The sequence below is a fragment of the Mugil cephalus genome, chromosome 7, assembly GCF_022458985.1.
Source record: "Mugil cephalus isolate CIBA_MC_2020 chromosome 7, CIBA_Mcephalus_1.1, whole genome shotgun sequence".
NCBI classification, from domain to species: domain Eukaryota; kingdom Metazoa; phylum Chordata; class Actinopteri; order Mugiliformes; family Mugilidae; genus Mugil; species Mugil cephalus.
In genome coordinates, this window is record NC_061776.1 from 19,422,480 (window position 1) to 19,441,233 (window position 18,754).

The 18,754-nt window shown below is 41.5% G+C and overlaps 1 protein-coding gene across 1 annotated transcript in view; it reads left to right on the plus strand.

Annotated features, from left to right (window-relative positions):
* Window positions 1-18,754, plus strand: part of clstn2a (calsyntenin 2a) — a 141,909-nt gene that overhangs the window by 80,639 nt on the left and 42,516 nt on the right. The window contains exon 3 of the mRNA XM_047590301.1: window positions 16,682-16,877. Within this exon, the coding sequence (XP_047446257.1) occupies window positions 16,682-16,877 (196 nt within the window). The remainder of the gene's footprint in view (window positions 1-16,681; window positions 16,878-18,754) is intronic.

The following is an 18,754-nucleotide window of genomic DNA, read 5'->3' on the forward strand; positions in this document are numbered from 1 at the left end:
GATAAAATGAGTCGAACCTCGGTTCAGAGCAAGGTCCAGACCAATAAAACTATGTAGTTGAAATAAACTGTTCATCAGAATCATTCAAGTGTTTATAGATAATAGATATTATGTGCCTATAAGGGAGTCTAAAATGTTTCATGTCTGCTTTGTGTGATTGACAGCACTGTATATAATGTCTCGCAGAAAGAAATTGCCTTTGTGAGAGAAAACCGCCGTAGTCTAATTAAATAAGTAATCAAAAAACTAATTTCAGTGTGACGCCTGCAGATTGTAAAGGATCAAGATGCACAGTGGTAACACATCTTATTACTTTTATCTCACTGCGTTAGAAGTGAATCTCTCGTACATTTTCAAATAACGAATCATATTTTTGAGTAGAGTGAAAGACACAATGAACCTCATTCAGTGACACTGAAGAGACTTTAATATTAAGAACGGTGTTTACCTGAGAGAGAGGGAGGTCAAATAAGGGCTACAGGATTAAATTATGTGCTCTCATAAAAACTGAGAGCTCATTTTGTGAGCTGACGATTTGATGCCACAACTACAGCTGTGTTGTAACTGTCACTGAAATCCAAATCATTCAAAACTTGAAAACAGCTGTAATGTGAAGATTTTTATCTCTGTCACTATTTAAGCTCAAATGCAGGAAAACAAGGTCCATGTTATTTTTTTTTTTAACAAAACAGACTTTTCTTCTCTAAGAAGCCTCACATCACGCCGTCAAAAGGCACCTTGCTACTCAGTTGTTAGTTAGTTCAACAAATTAGATTCCTTCCTTGTGGCTCAATATACTTCTAATGAAGTGCCTCACGCTCACACATAACCTTAGGGCTGCGTATGCTCTGCTGGACATAGGTCTGAAGGGTCAACTTCGGCAGTGTAATGATTGTAATGTCCTAATTTCCAACCCATCCATTTTATGCCTCATGCAGTGGAGTCTAATTTAGAGAAGGAGTGATATTTCTCATGGCCGAGGGTAGATGGATGAGTGTCAGCACTGGAAAAAAAGGGGAGCTCGGTCATTAATAGTGCCTTAGAGTGATGCGTCATGTCACCAGCAGGCCCACACACAGGGGTTGAGCTGAGGACAAGAAAAAAGGGAGGTTGCTCCTGACGTACTGTGAAGGCTGCGAACTGTTGGAGGAATTCAACTTTAATTTTTGTCAAATTTCTTTGTTTCTGGGGACATTTTTGACTCTCCAACATCCTCCCTAATTTCCCCGCTCAGCGCACTTTGCTCCCGTCTTGGCATTCCATTCACGGCGCAGGGTCAGATCATCTCTGAAGTGGTCCTACAGGATCTGACAGCTGTGCAAGTAAAATGGGATTTTTATGCCATTTCACCTGCCACCATGCCTCCTTTCTGTTCTCCGGACAAAAAAAAAAAAAGAAGGAACGCTCACTTTCCAGAAGTGCCAGAACGTTTGAAAGGCAATTTCAAACGAGTGACAGAATAATGGAAGAGGGCAGCGAGTGCCATCAGTCAAGTGCTGAGCAGAACTAAGTCAGAGTTCTAGCTAACATATACTTACAGCCACTCTCTTGGCTCTGCACCAGCTGCAAATGACTCAATTCTCTCCTTGGAAGGACACTGTAGCAAGAAATTTATTTGAAAAGTTATTCTCAATCCAGAGTTAAACGTTCAGTGAAAAGCCAAATTAGTGTAGGCAGACTGTCTGTAAATTTGAAGAGCATTGTGTCAAAACGAATCATAAATGTTGCTCGGTCCACATCTAAATATGAAGCATCTGGAGCTGATCCTGGAAACAATCGTGATTATCATATTAAATATGGATCAGAAGTCCTTGAGTGTGTTGCTTCCAGTTGGACCGCAGACCAACCAAATATTTATAGTCTTTTTTTCATGCATTTCATAGTTCAAGGGATTCATCCAAAAACTCATTTAGCATGCCTCAGTCTTACTAATGTTGATAAATAGTTAAGAATAAACTCAAATTTAAGCTGCGCTCAGTGTGGTCAAGGTCCTTCTGTCCGCTCTCAGCTCTAGTTGTGTTAGAAAAGCCCAGAGCTCTACAGTACAGCACTGCAGCTGCTAGACTCATTTATGATTTCCACTAAGGTTATTAGTATTCTTCCTCAGGTTTTTATCTGGTGTACCACCCCTGAGGATTTCTTTGTCTCTGCTAATTGTGGGTAAGTGAGAACAAAGTGATAAAAAAAAGAGGTAGAGAAGGGAACAAGGAAATCTCTTTTATCTACGTTCCGCTACCTCCCATGGTACAAACAGATGAGGACAGTCTAATACCAACCGCTCCCTGCCCTTCTAAGACCTTTGGCTGACCTTTTGGTGTCATTTAACTTTATCACGATTGGGGCTAGTCGCTACGAGGTGAGGGTTCTGTCAACCCACACCACATTTGGGTGGAGTGTTATTAGCACAATTCATAAAATTCATTATGAAGGCCTAATTAGTGAGACTGACCTTTGGTACGGTCAGCAAAGGCATCTGTGTGCATTGTTAACATAACTACAGTCTATCTCTAAATATACCAAATAGTCAAGTCAAGACAACATCTGGACGCAAGGAGTTTACTGTTAGAATTAAACCACCTCCTAGCCTGGCAACACTGCAACAGAAAATAGAAATATGTGTTTTATATTGTCTAATTAAAAGGGAATATATGTCTCAGTATATGCGCCGCAGAATATGTGAATGTAAATGAGCCAGTGTTTTTTCTGAATGCAGTTTTAGTGTTTTTTCCAGGTTACTAACAAATGATTCTATGTAAAATGTCAGTGTTTTATATACAGTACATTTAGTTATTCTCTGTTTGAGATCATTGACCATGTGAGTAATTTAAAGTGAATCCTACATGTCTGTGAAGAACCAGATCATGTTTATCTAAGCACCATGACACACCACGTTGATGACTCTCCGTTTGATGGAGTTGGGTTGCCGTTGAGTATTTTCGTTGAGTATTTCCGGTGTGCTCCAGGTGACAGTGAGTGACTCTTCCGGGTTTCCCAGTCTTAGCGTAGAATCTCTGTGCTCCCCATGGAGGCATCAGCTGTAGTCTTCTTCAGATGCAACTTTTTGGCCCAGACAAAGATGACTGGCCGGCACAGCACCTCGGTGGTTGCCTCCCAGCGAGAAGGTCTGGTTTCGCCTTTCTGGGTGGAGTTTGCCATGTCTGCGTGGGTTCTCTCCGGGTGCTCCGGTTTCCTCCCACCTGTTAGGTCAGGTTGATTGGTGATAGGCTACAATAGACTGGCGGCCTGTCCAAGGAGTACGCCGCCTCTCTCGTCCAGTGACAGCTGGGATAGGATCCAGCAACCCCTGCGACCCTAGTGAGGGTAAGCGGTAGTAGAAGACAAGATGAGATGAGACAAGGGAGACCTGAATTGACATCAGAGCTGTTGCCTCTAGTTCTTTAAGGCCTGTTTGGTGTGTCCCTACCATGAAATAATGCAAAACAAAGTCATGTCTTGATGACGTATCGTGATCCAATATTCCAATATCCACCTACAGTTGGCAGGTGAGTCAGCCTGTTATTTTTTTTATTTATTTGCAAAATAACATGTTTGATATTTTTCCTGGGGTTACATACATGTTGTATAGAAATCATTCATTTCATTTGTAATTAAAGGAGTTACAGAGAATGAAGGAAATAATGATCATCACCTAGGACCTGTTAATCATGTCTTATGGGATGAGACATAGTTAAAATCCTATTCTATGATCAGGATGTGCACTCATATACTTTGTGTGCTTTTTCTTCTACATACCCTACATAATAATTGTTGTTACCGTATTCACCAGAGACAAAACAGATGTGGCAGTTTTGCACACGAAAATTGAAATCAGCTTTATTGCTGTTCTTTTCCATGCTGTGATTCACAGCAGCAAATTTGTATAAATGAATAGAGCTGTTCTCTCTAAAAACAAAGACGCGTTCACAGTTACTGCCGCCGAGGAACTGACAAATGATCAAACATGACAGCGACGCACGCATGAGCTATTGCCTGCCGTCTGTTATGACAAACATAACTAGCATGCGGAGATCAATGAAAGATGACAGATTAGGTTATCTTAACCTCCACAGAATATCAAAACTACACTGCTCATTACCTTCTCTCAAGATGTTTTCTCTGAATTTACCTTCCTGATGAATGCTGCATGCGGTCTTACCCCACAGCCCAACTCCCCTGCTGGCCCGCCTGACTGATGGTTCAGTTATGTCATTTTAATAAGAGTGCATTAGCATGCAAAAGGTCTCCCGGGGTTCTCAAATGCCACCTGTCAGATTTCATTGATGTTTTGTTTGCCTTAACCCATGCTACAGTTAAACATCTACAGCAGATAATGTGAAAATGATTGCGTGTCCAAGTGTTCATATCAAAGGGGGAGAAATACAAAGGGCCGAATGAGCGAGATGAGAGAAAGTGAATGGAACAAATGAGGTGGATAAATGCTTAACTGCTGGGTTTTGGGCGACACAGTCTGTTCAGATATTTCAAAGACTACATAAAGACTCATCAGCTCTACAGGCACACGGAGTAGAAGACGCTAAATGATGGATGAACACTGATCTATGTTTTTAACATCAACATGGAATCAAATGGCTCCCTGTTGGTTGAACAGTTGCTCATAGTGTTCACTACTCTAAGAGCTGCTTACTTCTCTGCATTAATCAAAGTATTTTTTTTCTTCCGTGGCCTGCTCCCATCCAGAAAGCCTCATTCAGCCAGTCTCAAAGCAACTCATACATGATATGCGTACCTGTCAGTGTGAGTAAATGTCAAATTCCTACGGAGGCCGACAGAACTTGGTTTGTGATGATGATGATCCAAACAGCAACAACACGATATCGGACTTCTGGCTTTTGGTCCAAATTACTCATAAGGGCGCGTCCCTTCCACCGAGATCATTGTTACCACCACAGTGCTTGACTCCACCGCGCATCAAAATGCCATACAAGGCCCCCAAATAACAATACACAGCCGTATCCTTTATTAAGCTGTAACCAACAGGCAAAACTTTTGAGTGGCAGCCCGCCTCATTTACATCATGAAGCATAAATGTGTAGCGAAACGTGAAAGGAAAAGACAATAACAAACAAGTTTGTGGAAGTAAATTGGGATGAGAGACAAAGAGATTTTCTCTTTGTATAGAAACCAATAAATGAATAAATACACGAAACAAATACACTTAAAGATTAAGCAATAAATAAGTAGATTTATTGACATTTAAATGCAAAGGTCAATAAAGCTAAATCACTTCATATATGTCTAATGATATTACATTATCTGTTTCTTTATTTTAGAGCTCGTCTGCCATATAAGTCAAGATTCATGCTGTGTGTTGCTGTGCTAATTAAAAACAACAAACAGTTTTAAATTCTGTTAATGTTCTTTCATCTTGCATCCAAAGCACTAAATTTAGTCCGTAGAGTCTGGCAAACGTGTTGTGTCACACGTGGGATCCTATATTGTAAATTCCAGTTTTATTAGGCGGCTGGTTAGAGTTCATTATTGGATGATGACTTGTCTGCTATCCGTTTGAATTTCTATGCACTGTGCATAGACGCTATGACTCAATATAAAACCACAGCTCAGACAGCCTGTGGTTTTGCAGAAATCTTGTTTTGTTCGGTTTGTTTTTCCTAGTATAATGTGGTTTTATTTTTCGGCCAAAGGGTTCAAATCAATATGTCACATTTCTCATTAATAGCTGTGAATGGATATGTTTCTGCAGATCTGGTACTCATCACAGAGAAGTCACTAAATTCTTTAATCTGTTGTAGTTGGATTAATCTAGTTGTATTGTACAGATTCATGTAAGAGGACTAAAATCTGAACAAGCACCTTTGTCTTTAAAATAAATGAACCCCGGTTTCATTTCTTATTCACAGCTATTACTCCATCTTTTATTTTGGGATCATTTGCATCTGAAGATCAGTTTTAAATCACCTTCAACAGCACAAACTAAGGAAAATGTGTTTTTTAAAGACTTGGCGCATAGTTTCCAAACTTTCTCACGTCTTACCTCTAAATTCATCACGGCTTTGATGATGATGTTTGTATTCAACCGTGCATATTTAAAAGAAAGAAAGAAAAAAAAGGCTGCATGTGTGAATGCGTGTTCGTGTGCAGTGAAGCTTACACATGCGACTGAGCGTGTGCCTCAAAGCGCCAGGCAGAGTCCTTCTCATGTCAGTGAGAGGTTCACAGAGGGACTGGCTGGAGCCACTGTGACATTTACAGCTCAGAGGCTTATGGAGAACCCCTGCTGTACTTGGAAGTTATGCGATTATCTCAGTAGCAACCTGCAGCCCTAAACTGCGGAAGGAACCCAATAAGCTGAACGCCACTCAGGAGAGGTGTGATTTGGTTGGAAAGAAAAAAAAAATCAACGGTTGAGGTCAAGCATGAAAGGGGTGACAGGAGAACAGGCAGGCGTCGGAGAAACGGCTTAATTAATATTTCCCTTAGCTTATTTTCATAACTGATCATTCAAAATGATAAATCATAATAATAATGTTTCATCATGTGGTCTGTTATATCTCACAAACCACTAATAGTGTGTTTGTACAGAGAGACATAAAGTTTACTGACTCTGGTTCAGTGCTAGACAGCTTCACCTGAAGTCTCTGTTTAATAAATCTGTATTTCACACACAAGAACAATGAGGCCTAGGGAGTAGTTTGAGGAGTTAGATGCTTTGCTTAAGGGTAGTTCCATGGATTGAGGGTAAAGTGTTGCCTATTCACTTCACCCGTGGCACATTTTTTCCTGCCAGTTATTGGATTTGCAGCCGTGTTACTTCAGTCCAGACCCCCTCTCCATGTAGCCAGTAGCAGTGTGCGAGCACGTTAACCGAAGATGGTTCAGCATGTACCTCACACACCAGGTATGCAGTCTGGATCGATCAGAGCTTCCAGACAACTTTGATGTCAGCTTGAATGTTTAAGAAGTGCATGATTAACAGGACACACTGTAAGTACTGCCTTGCGGAGGTGGTGGTGTGTGCTTGTAGACATTTTCCTTTTTTATGAAAAAGAAGCAAACAGAATTGGTTTGATGCTTGCTTGACTGATGATACAGTACTTGCATGTTCCGTTCATAGAAGATCTCCTACACTGACTTACATTTCTACAGGGAAGAGACTCACTTGAACGTGTATCTTTTATGAGTTAGAACCTCTAACAGAAAACTTACTGTTCATTTTAAGCCCTTTTAGACCTCAGTTCAGAGCGGTGACATCCTGGACAGGAGCACTCAACCTAAATGTACTGCATGTCTGCGTCCGTGAGAGAGCACTCATGTGAAAGAGCACTCATCTGAAAGAGCCATTTAATTGTCAACAGGCGACCCCATGGTCCTATAGTGGCACTGTTCTGGACACTTTAAGCCAGGGGTCCCCAAACTTTTCTCAGTGTGGGCCACATCAACTTTCCTTACTGTGATGGGAGGCTGGGGTCAGTCAATAACAGAAAATTGTATGGGTCAGGCTAGCATATCCTCCTGAGACCTGAGCTTTTTACATGGATTATTTCACTGTATAATACTATAAAGTCACCAGTGTGTAACAAATTATAGAGGGGGTTTTCACTGTGCATCATCAATCAAGAGGTCGCCATATTGGAGGCACTCTGTAAGGTAAAGAAAGCGCACGGACTTAGCGACTTAGCCTCATAGCGTCGACGTTCAGACCTACTCAAGCCTCAAGTGGCCAGTCAATGAACTGCAGCTTTTTACAGACATGGGCTCAGATCCATTGTTCTGACCCGGATCTTGACGCCTGGGAGGGAGGGAGGGAGGGGGGATTACCTGTGGGCGGAGGCAAGGCAGCACACCCTTACTTTGTTGAGAAGGGTTAGAAGAGACATACATGCTTTCACATCTTTGTCGTCAAAAGTCTACAAGAGCAACAGAAAAAGTCCCTAGATTTGTCACTAGTCGTTTTAAAAAAAAAAAATCTGAATATATCATTGTGTGACGGGTGAAGATGATCCACTTTTATAAAATAAAATAACATCTTTCTAATAATATATAAAATAATATTATATTAAAATGTAATTAGAATGCCAACCTTTAAATACGGATATGTGATAGGATATATATATATATATATATATATATATATATATATTTTTTTTTTTTTTTTTTAATGGGGAAGTTTAGAGGGATTGTCTGGGATATTAAGTGGGCCACTCCAGTTGGTTTGGCAGGAAGGTCTGGCCCAAGGGTACAGTCTGGGGACTCCTGCTTTAAACAACCTCTTTCGACAACACTGTGTACCGAATATTGTATGTTATTGCAAATTATCTTTTTATAGTCTACTTATATTTAACACATAAATCCATCTATGTATATGTGGCCTAACCTTTACATAGGTTTCCATCTGTAAATATTGTCCGTATGCTATAAAACCAACCTGTACCATACTATTTATGCTACATGCACTTACTGCTTATTGTACGTCTGTTTAGATGCTAAACTCCATTTCTTTTCCTTGTACCTGTGGCAATAAAGTTGTAATGACAATAAAGTTAATATAATATTATCTATTGCTAATGGCAGGTGACTGAGGAAAGAGGTGAAAGAAGGTACAGAGGGGGGTGTATGTGCCCGATGTGTGTCAGTGGTAAAAGAGGGCAAGGTTGAGTGTTGCATCTGAGTGGCAACGTTAAAAGCTAAATAATTGCTTTCTGCCGTGAAACCCGCTGTAGAGGAAGTAAAGGGAGATGGTGCATGGGGAGGAGAAGGTGAGGAGGAGGCAGAGGAGAAGAAGCACAGTGAGGTACTCAAGAGGTCTGTAGTGCTATTTATACCTGCATTAGTTTCCTCACATACTGTATTTATCTCTCTTCATCCTTCCTCCAGCTGTGTCTCCACTGAAGGATCTCCTCCCCTGTCATTCACTTTTTAAACTTTATATTCTATTCCTGTTGTCCATTCGTTTCAGTTTTCTTACAGTATCGTCAAACTTGTTTACTGGCAACTACCAAAATGAACAACTAAGCTCCGTTCGTGGTCTGTCACACTCTGACAGAATCTGAGTAATTTTACGCTTAACTTGATAAACAACTCCCTGCCTCATTTAGCTTTTCCTGTTTACATATTTTGCAAGAGCAGCTTTTGGTAAAGCACCTCGATGTAGTGAATGTCAACCAGGAACCCACTGGCTTTCAGTCAAAGGTTTCAGACTTCAGCGTTTAACACCTCTAAGCACTTCATCCGAAATGCTTTTCAGACCTCTCCTCTTCAGCATTGAAGTCACGCAAGTACAACTTCACGTAGTTCAATTAACGGGCTACTCTGACAATCACAGTTCATCTGATGAATTCCAATCCCACAACATCAGAGGCTGCAATTAACACTAATTGCATCGCAGTCCACCAAAGCCCCCAGCAGAAGGAATGTGTATTGTCTTTGATAATGAATTCTCCCCATTCCCATATTGTCTTGTCCGAGGCATCAGCGGTGCTGGGTGAATAGATAACTTAAACGTGTGTTTTCCTTGTGTGTGTGTGTGTGTGTGTGTGTGTGCGCGCGCACCCCCCCATCTCTGTGAGCTGTTAGTCTGTCACCCTGAGGTCAAGTGGATGGTGCGACAATCTCCCAGACGCAATTAGGAAGTGGACAACTATCTAAAGGAGACCCTGATGGATCGCTCCTGCATCTCTTTCTTTAACTGACTCAAGAGTTAAAGTGGCCGCACTGTCCAACGAAGCCATTCCCCCATGCACACAGGCAAACTGCACATTGTGTGAATACTATCCGTTTTACTGCATTTCAGAGAGCCGAACAGCCTCTGAAGAGATTCATTGATATCGGTAACTCTTTAAAGTACGGCTTTTCATTGCAGACTTTTCTGCAGGGGAATGAGGAGGCGAAATCGATCCTGGTGTTTTTTCATTTAAAAGACGTTTCACAATTATATCCTGTTATGACTCAATCCTGAGGAGCTCGAAAATGCTGGATCATTTTTTAAATCTGTGTGTGAGTATGTATGTATGTTGAAGAGGGGTTTTCAATCAATACCACACACAGCACGTTCATTTATATTCAACGAAGTGACGTTGTGGGCCCTCAGTCAGAACTTCAAAAAGACAGAATAAAATTGGAATCAGCTTTTTTTTATGAGTGTACAATACAGTACAAATACAGTTAATATCTAACCAGATGTGCAAAGGCAATACTAGAGCTAAGTGGTGCCATTTTCTACAGTATCTACACAGTAATATCTGAACGGTTTTAAATGATGTACAGAATGAAGCATGTGTATCATTCACATCCTGTGATGTGTAGCAGACGGCCGCTCCTGAATGTGATACATGTGCGACATCTTGCGATGCGTAAGCCTCCGTTTCTTTCTAAAGAGTGAACTTTCTCCCCCTGGCAGTGATGCCCTTTCCTTCGATGTGAAGCAGTAGACGGTAGCTTTGAAGGTAGCTTTAAAAAGCTGTATGTCAGGCAGTGGCAAAAATCTCCAGAGCCGCCGCTAACATTTGACAACTTATCCTCCACTTAACTGCCTGCTGCTTTAGTGTCCTCAGCATGTCCTCACCAAAAACTTCTGAGGGAAAATACAGAGAAGATCCCCCTAAAGCCGGCAGGGGAAAGGCCTTTTGGAAGGCCACGAACCTTCATTTGTTTTCATCCTCTTCCTTCTCTCCTTTGTATTCTACTCTCTGAGCACCGCTCTCGCAAAACCTAAACTGTGTAGTACGGGTAGAGGAGTTTGTGTGTAGTGACGCTGAACTGCATTACCTAAAGACAGAGTGTCTCATCTGTGCAGCAAACTGCAAAACAGTTACTCCAACGATGGGAAAGTGCCATTCATAAAAACAGAGCTTGTCAGTGTGAGGCTGGTGCAACAATGAAAATTTTTCCTGTAAGTCCAAAAAAATTAAAAAAATATCAACACATCCACTAACTTGTCATTAAGGATTACTAGACTTCAGAGCTGCAAATCCGATTGTTGCAGATGAGCTGCAGACGCAAAAACTACAAACACCTTATTCTCAAAGGGGTTTTGTCATTTTAATGCACTGTTGGCCGCCTCATGAGGTAAAATATACAGAGCAAAACACAAATTGAGATAATACATTCTTATTAGGATATATTAGACTTTAACAAAGCCTTCAGAATGCTTCCCTTATCCATCTACACTGTGTATTGTTGGAGCTCACTGTGCATAATGCACCTCATAAGCATGAGCACAATATCAAGTAAGTAACTGTGGTTGTGTGTTTGAGTTTAGTTCGAGGTTATCTATGGGTCAGTCGTGGGATGAAGTGTAATCCCGCCACTAATTAAACTAGAGGAACATGAGCGACTGTGAGCTCAGTGCTGAAGGCAGGAGAAGGAATCAAGGCTTAAAGCCGCCTGATACTCTGCTTAAACTCACTTTAATCAAGGTCTTGCAGCTTCCTCCCACCGTGCACACACACTATCTCCCTCTCACACAAAAAAAAAAACACTGTTGAATCTAGATACCGACGCTTTTGTGCTCCGCGCAGAGTCGCACAAACGGGCACCAGATGGAGTCACAACAGTATCTGATTAAGAAGTGCAATTAACATGATTGAATTCTCTGCCGAGGCTTGACTGAAAAAGTGGGTTCATACGAGGCTTTCAGTACTTACAAAATCACTCCTTACATTTTTTGCACAGTCACAGGGTGAGGTGAAACGCGTCACATTGTGATGACATCCAAAGGAGAGGGATGCTCAACAAATGCAGCACAGGTTGGTGAAGTGTTGCCTCCGAATACAAACCCAGGGCTTCATTTCTGGGTCTGTTTCCACGTATGTGACCCCAGGTCACATTATTGGAAACCTTGACATTTTTCTTTTTTATTCTGCAGATGTACAATTATTTCATCTTTAATCCAAACTGCTTGAGCAAGCTGTTCGTGCTCTTGAAATCACTCGAAAACCTACAGCTGACGGAGAAGATTTGAATTGAATGGATTTTTTCTGCACCATATATGCTTATTTTTGCTTTCATGAAACATTCAAACAGTGTTTGTGTTTTTCCCTTTGTATTTTTTACATTTTAGTCTTTCATTTGCTGTCTTCGCAGACTATATTACTATTAAGTAAACAGAGGCAAAATAGTTTCAATGGGTTTTATTTAAAGCACTGAAAGTCAAATAAAGTGATCCCTAAAATATATGTAGACATGCACTACCAGTCCAAAGTTTGGACACACCTTCTACTTTTGTCTTGAAGTGTATGTTTAAAGTTGAATAGATTTTATTTAGGATGTCCACCTTGACGAATCAAAAATGTAGACAGTTGACATGACTAATGATGATCTGTCAGGATCCAAAGCACCTTCCGCAGTTTGCCAGACAGATCGAGCCTATGCAGCTATTTGGCCTTGAAATCAGATTCAACATTTTCCGCCACCATGCAGCACCTTTGGAGATTAAAAACAAAATGTAAGCAACTGTTGTATCCAACAGATTGAAATAAAACGTGGAAGAAATTAAATGCCGTGTCAAGTTGTGTTACTTACAGGAGGAATACACAAATTTGTTTTCGCTCCCCGTGGCTGTGGTGGAAATCGTTTTCCCATTAATTGTATCCATCTTGTCCTTTTTCATTATATTGGCAATTTAACACCCCGTGAAATACATGTTCCCCGACAGCTTGGCATTTTCACTCAATGCAGTTTATGCCGCTCAAGCTTTCTGGTGAGTGCCATCTATTTTAGATGATTGTTATTATCGAGCCATTTTTCGCTGACTCTTCCGCTTCGCTCTGCCATGGCAACAGGCCAACTCCCCGAAGCGAATATCTGTCCATTTTGATATTTACTTTGAAAAACCACCCCATTCCCTCGTGACGTATAGGCCAAAAGATTAGAGTTAATTTCATCCCTTCGCCGCAGCAGGGTGTTCCCTCTGGTGAGGAGCAAAGTAAGTGGCAGGAAAGAATGTGTGTACTGGTGTGCAAAAAGTGTTCATTTGCTGACATATTAGAAATTCCCCTGAAATCTCTCGTATTACCATTTACACCATTTACATATAGTGTACATCGCTCCCTCTCTCTCTCTCTCTCTCTCCTCTTCTATTGCTCATCTTTCCTCCACTCTTGTGTGGAATGTAATCCAGGAAAATGCATTTCCCACAACAGATGGAGCGGAAAAAAATTTGCATGCAACCCCCAGACTGTTAAGTGGAAGCACCTTTTTCTGCTCCCCACCATAAGTTAAAGCTTTATGCATATGGGCTGCCTGCAGCAGTATATAATCTCACGGTTTGACGTGTGTGTGAATTTGTGCTTATGCTGGCAGGATCATCAAGCCTTCTTCCACACCACCTGCTGTGTTTATTCTTATTTTTCTATACAATGACATTACACACCGCCAGACTGGAAATATTTTCATTTCTGTGCACGTCCAAGGGGTGGAGGGGGGGCACGCACTTGACTAGGAATCAAACCACGCGGCGGCATCGTTCACCATTCTTTCACCAAGAAGTAGACTTAGAAAGTGGAATCAGGTTAAAAGAAGGTCAGACAGATACGATAACTGAAAGACTGCGTGAATGAGAGTGGAATATGAAGATGGGTGAAAAGGCGCGGTATAGAAGCATGTGTATGAGGGAATATTGTGTTTGACAATAGGATTCGAGCAAAGACTTCCCACAGCAAAGTTAGTGTTTTGTTCCCGTTGTGTCCTTCTGAGCTCCGGGAGACGACAGCAACCACAGGGTCAGTGCTCTGCAGCTTTTTGTTCCCTCTCCAAGAAGATTTCCCCAAATCCCTGCAATGAACACTTGTGAAGGGGGATGAAGTCCACAGATGATCCCAGAGCCACAACCGCATCTGCACACAGAAACACACAAAATGATACATAGAGTGAGCATTGTAGAACGCTCTGTGGACAGGGAAGATTTCATCTTTTGTTGAGCTGGCACAGTCTGACATGTATCGGACATTATTTTCCTGTTAATGACACCCCAGGAGCTGTACACTGCGTTTTTTTTTTTGTTTTGTTTTTGTGAGCAGCTCACACTAGCAAAGATCTACGCGTCCAAACACAAGAAACAGGCTGATATTTGAAGCGATAGCCGTACTGTACAGGAAACGCCAGCAGTGCGTAGTTTTAACTTCGCTGCCCACAGTCGGATTCCTCCGTGACTGTTGGGTAGCTGGTGCAGGGTTTGAGGAAAAGACTGGGGCCAAAGGGCAGAAACAAATTAAGCGAAATAAAATGGTTATCAGCAGTGTCATGAGAGAAGATTAAGTGAACGGAAAAAAAGGTGTAGTTATTGGGGATGTTTTCCCATGCTGGAGTCTTTTTAATAACTTCTTCATTCTCACAACGTGGACCTGAAATTAGCGAGGACCAGCTCTGATCGTTATTGTGCCGACTGCTTCCACATTAAGAACCCAGAGTCTTCAATTTGTGTCTTCACTGATGAGCCGCTTGCTGAGCACAATTTTCACTCCATTTGGGGACAGACGTATTCGAGGCCATTACGCCTCTGAAGTTTTCTGTGTTTTTGTTTCACTAGGGTGAAGATCAGTTAGCGCTGTTATTGATTGGTCATTTTCCTCGAAAAAAAAAAAATCGGCTAAAAATTATTTTCAAACGTGGCTTTTTCAGTTTTCCTTTGAATTTGAAACCATGCCTCTCTCCCCAACAGGATGTGATCATTATTATTATTATTTCTTGGTCCCTTCCACTCTTTTTGTACAACCAAAGTTTCAAACGGCATTCAGAAAACTCCTGCCTCAAAATCAAACATTTTCAGTGGCATATCAGTTAGAATAGTAATAATAAAAAAAAACTGCTGTGTCCTCATTACACACAACTTCAGAAAAGGAAAAAACTCAAGGCTGAAGACATTTCGACCTAAAGGAAACACAGAGAAGAATAAATTCAACCGAACTGGAGGCTGTGGAGATGTGCTGATGTTCAGTCCTCCAGCAGGTCAACAGAGTGTCAGCCCTGGGTTATGAGGAGGTGACGATTGGTCGAATGGTTGGCTTGAACTGGAAAGCAAACAATAGCTGGGTACAACGTATAAACAACGAATAAGCACGAACAAGTACAGACAGTAGCTACTTAGAGTTTCTCCCTGTTTTATACACACAAAAAAATGAAGTACGACGACAGTACGACTCTAATATACTAATCTCTGAACATAAATTGCATAATTTAGCACTTTGTGGTAATAAATATATATTTATTTTGATACTTTTTTGCACCTGTCCACTCATTTTTCAACAACCGCAACACAACATGGAGACATATGACAGAGTTGCACGTTTGTTTTTTATTGTATAAAAAAAATGAGATGACACTCCAAACCAACAGTGATCACTAACAAGTGATCTCAGCAACGTGACCTGCCGTCACCACAGCCAAAGCGTCACATATAAGTTATGAAATTTACAAATTCTTTGAAGCTTAAACCAAGAGTGACCTACCGCAAGTGGAAACTATTGTGGGACAGTACCACACTCAGCTACAGGCTTCACCCAGCTAGCGACATTGAAAAGTGATCCACCACAATTGGTCTAACTATCGTACAACACTAAAGGTCACACACACAACGCACACAAGCACCTGTAGCTGCTGATGTTAACACAGTGGGTATGTTCACATATAATACCTCATGGCAGCTCATCCAAAATACCCGCATAATAACAAAGAACAGTTTGTGTGATAGAAACACTGTAGGTCAGTGACACGATATCACATGATCTCATATCTCATTCCCAACTGAACTTTTCTTGAACTACCCTGGTTTCCTCTCTACCAAAGAGACTGACATTCTGACTAACTAGGTCTGGGGTAGTCTTTGTTTGTGCTTCCCAGACACACCAGGGGCCACCCCAGGGTTACCTCACACACATTTTAAACTGTGGAGGCTTTATACACCAGAAGACCAGAAAAATGCAAAGTTATATCATGTGGCAACATTAGTTTGAATCTACTAACCTCTAGGGGTCCAAAAACAACAAAAATCATCTGCTACAAACTGAGTGTTTATTTGACACTAAGATATAACTCTTATGGTGAAAGAGATCAATTTTAAAAAGAGAGCACATGGTATTGAGTGCTGTGTTTCTCTTTCCAGTTTACTCTTTCCAGTTTGTATTGGAAATTGTGAGAACCTGAAGTCACACTTTCTGGAAGTGTGTTTAACCCTTTGGGGAAAGCAGCACAAAGAACAAAGGTGAACGAGAGAAGCCAACATTTCCAATTGTTTGGCATCTTTTTTGACACTATACCCTCACACGACAGCAAACCGCTACCACAGGTAGATGTGCAGAGATCTGCAACATGCTGCAGTCCTCAGTAAGACGGTTTAGATGCTGCATACTCTAAGTACCTTTGCGCCTCTTCCTTGTCCTTCTCCTCCTTCTCCTCACCAACAACACACTCTTCCTCCTCCACCTCCCACATTTCGATCCGTGGCTGAATATCAGCCTTTTTCTCTCTCGTGCTGCCTCTGCACTTTGAACTCGCTTATACTGGCTCCACATCAAATCATTAGCAGCAAGTGTGAATAACTCTGAGTTGTGTTTATGCAATGACATCTGTGCTATCTATAAGTGTGCCTACTATAATGCACCACAAGTGCTAAATGTGTTTTAATGAGGAAATGTGCGAACCACAAAGAAGTTTGATAAAATGCTGCAGATGGGATCAGGTAATGGGGCTCTTTCCTTTTTCTTTTTAGGGGAGATTTGTGCCTTTAAGATCTATGGTCAGGATGCTCCGTTTGAGGCTGTGGTGCTGAATCGCACATCAGGAGAAGGAGTCCTGAGGGCCAGCAGCCCCGTGGACTGTGAGAGCCAGAAAGAGTACACCTTCATCATCCAGGCATACGACTGTGGGGCCGGGCCCAACGGGGCTGACTGGAAGAAATCGCACAAGTAAGTCAAGCTCTTGTTTGTGTCTGTGTTTCATTTGACTCTCAGACATTGTCACTCCCTAAAAAACAACCGTTGGTTTTAACCTGGGTTACGTCTAGCAATAATTCTCATTAATCCTCCATCTAAATGAATCAATTAACTGCATGGTTTATAAAACATCAAAAAACATGGTCCACAGATATTGTGACCAACATTTCACCAGCATTTCAAACCTGTAGTCTGGGGTTCTTTAGACTGTCTGAACGTTCAGAGCTGTAAAAAGGGTGTGTCAAAGCTCTCACACGCAGGAGTGATAATTATTATTTATCTTAGCATGACTCATTCGTGCGGCGGTGACCCTGATTTATGGGGCGGTAGCGCACAAATGTGTATTATTTTCCAAGTTAGAAAGGAAAATAAGTCATGCAAAGTTCAAAAATAATGACAACATGTGAACACAGAGGAAAACTTGATCATCAAAGTGGAGCAGCGGTCTGAATCAGAGCCATGTAAATAAACGCAAAGTAATCTAACAAATTATTAATGTGTGATCGCTTGAATATTTATCCTATTTTAAATGATAAATAGTTTCTATTTTTTTTTCTCATCCTCCAGTAGTGCACATTCAACATCGAAGACTCGGAGATGTGTCTGAGGATATGCCTTCATAATGGTCATAATCAATATAGTGCATTGTACAGTGTGTGTGAATGAGGTTTTCTATGTGAATTAGACAGACAGACAGACAGACAGACGGGCATGGGCAGCAGCAAATCAAATCTGCTGGTCCTTCAGTCAGACACAAGATGCTTTTAAAATAAACTGCAGCTGCTGCTTGATACCAAAGCACAGAAGAGAGATTTTTTTTTTCTGTTCAGGAATCTGTGAGGAATTTCTTTAGTGGGTGAGGAATGGCACACAGAGTGCGCGTGTTTGTGCGTGTGCGTGAGGGAGAGGGAGACATTATCACGGTATGACATTCCAAACAGGCCTCATTAAGCTAATGTCATTAATTAGCCAGATGTGCTTCCTCAGATACACAGTGAGCTGCTTGTCAGCGAAGGTCACCGGTGAAGAAAACTTCATGATATATCTGCGTCAAAGCCTCATTTATGTACTTTAGTGCACAAATATTATCAGCATGCCTTGTTAATTCTTTCCCAACAGATGAGACTGGGTGTGTTTGCATCAGACAACGAAGGATGGAAGATCAAAAAAGCAGAGATAAAAAATTAGAGGTGTATAAACGGCAGCACAGGAACTGTGGGAATTGGTGTCTCGGATGAACAGCTGCCAGTTCAGGCAATGCTCATGGTTACTACTGACAACCCTGAAATTCCTTGCTGCTCTGAAAACACCGATCAGCCACAACATTAAAACCACTGATAGGGGAAGTGAATAACACTGAACATCTTGTGACAATACCTGACCTTCATGTGGATGTTACTTAGACATGTACCACCCAGCTTGACCAGATTAGGCATTCCATCCATTAGATCCTATACTGATCAGGTATCTGTGGGATGATCCACGGAGGCCCCTCCCCTCAACCCGCAGGACCCAAAGGCCCCCACTAGAGCTGCACGTTTCTGGAAAATGTGTGAATCACAGTTTGTTTTGCTTAGAATTAAGATCACAATTCTCCATCCATTTAACTCTCTTTACCACTGACTCCTCTCTGCTTCTCTCCCTCACTGTTTCCACACACTCAACTGCAGACCGGCTTCCTCCACTGACGGAATCACGTGTTGTAAACCATACATGTTGTTGTTACCATAGGTCGAGGAAGGAGTTAGCGGCAGTGCTGCCTTTAGGGGCGCTTGAAAAAATCCGGGATGAAATGGGAGCATTTGTTTGTGATGCCGCTCGTGAAATAAAAATCCTGAAGAATCGTTGTG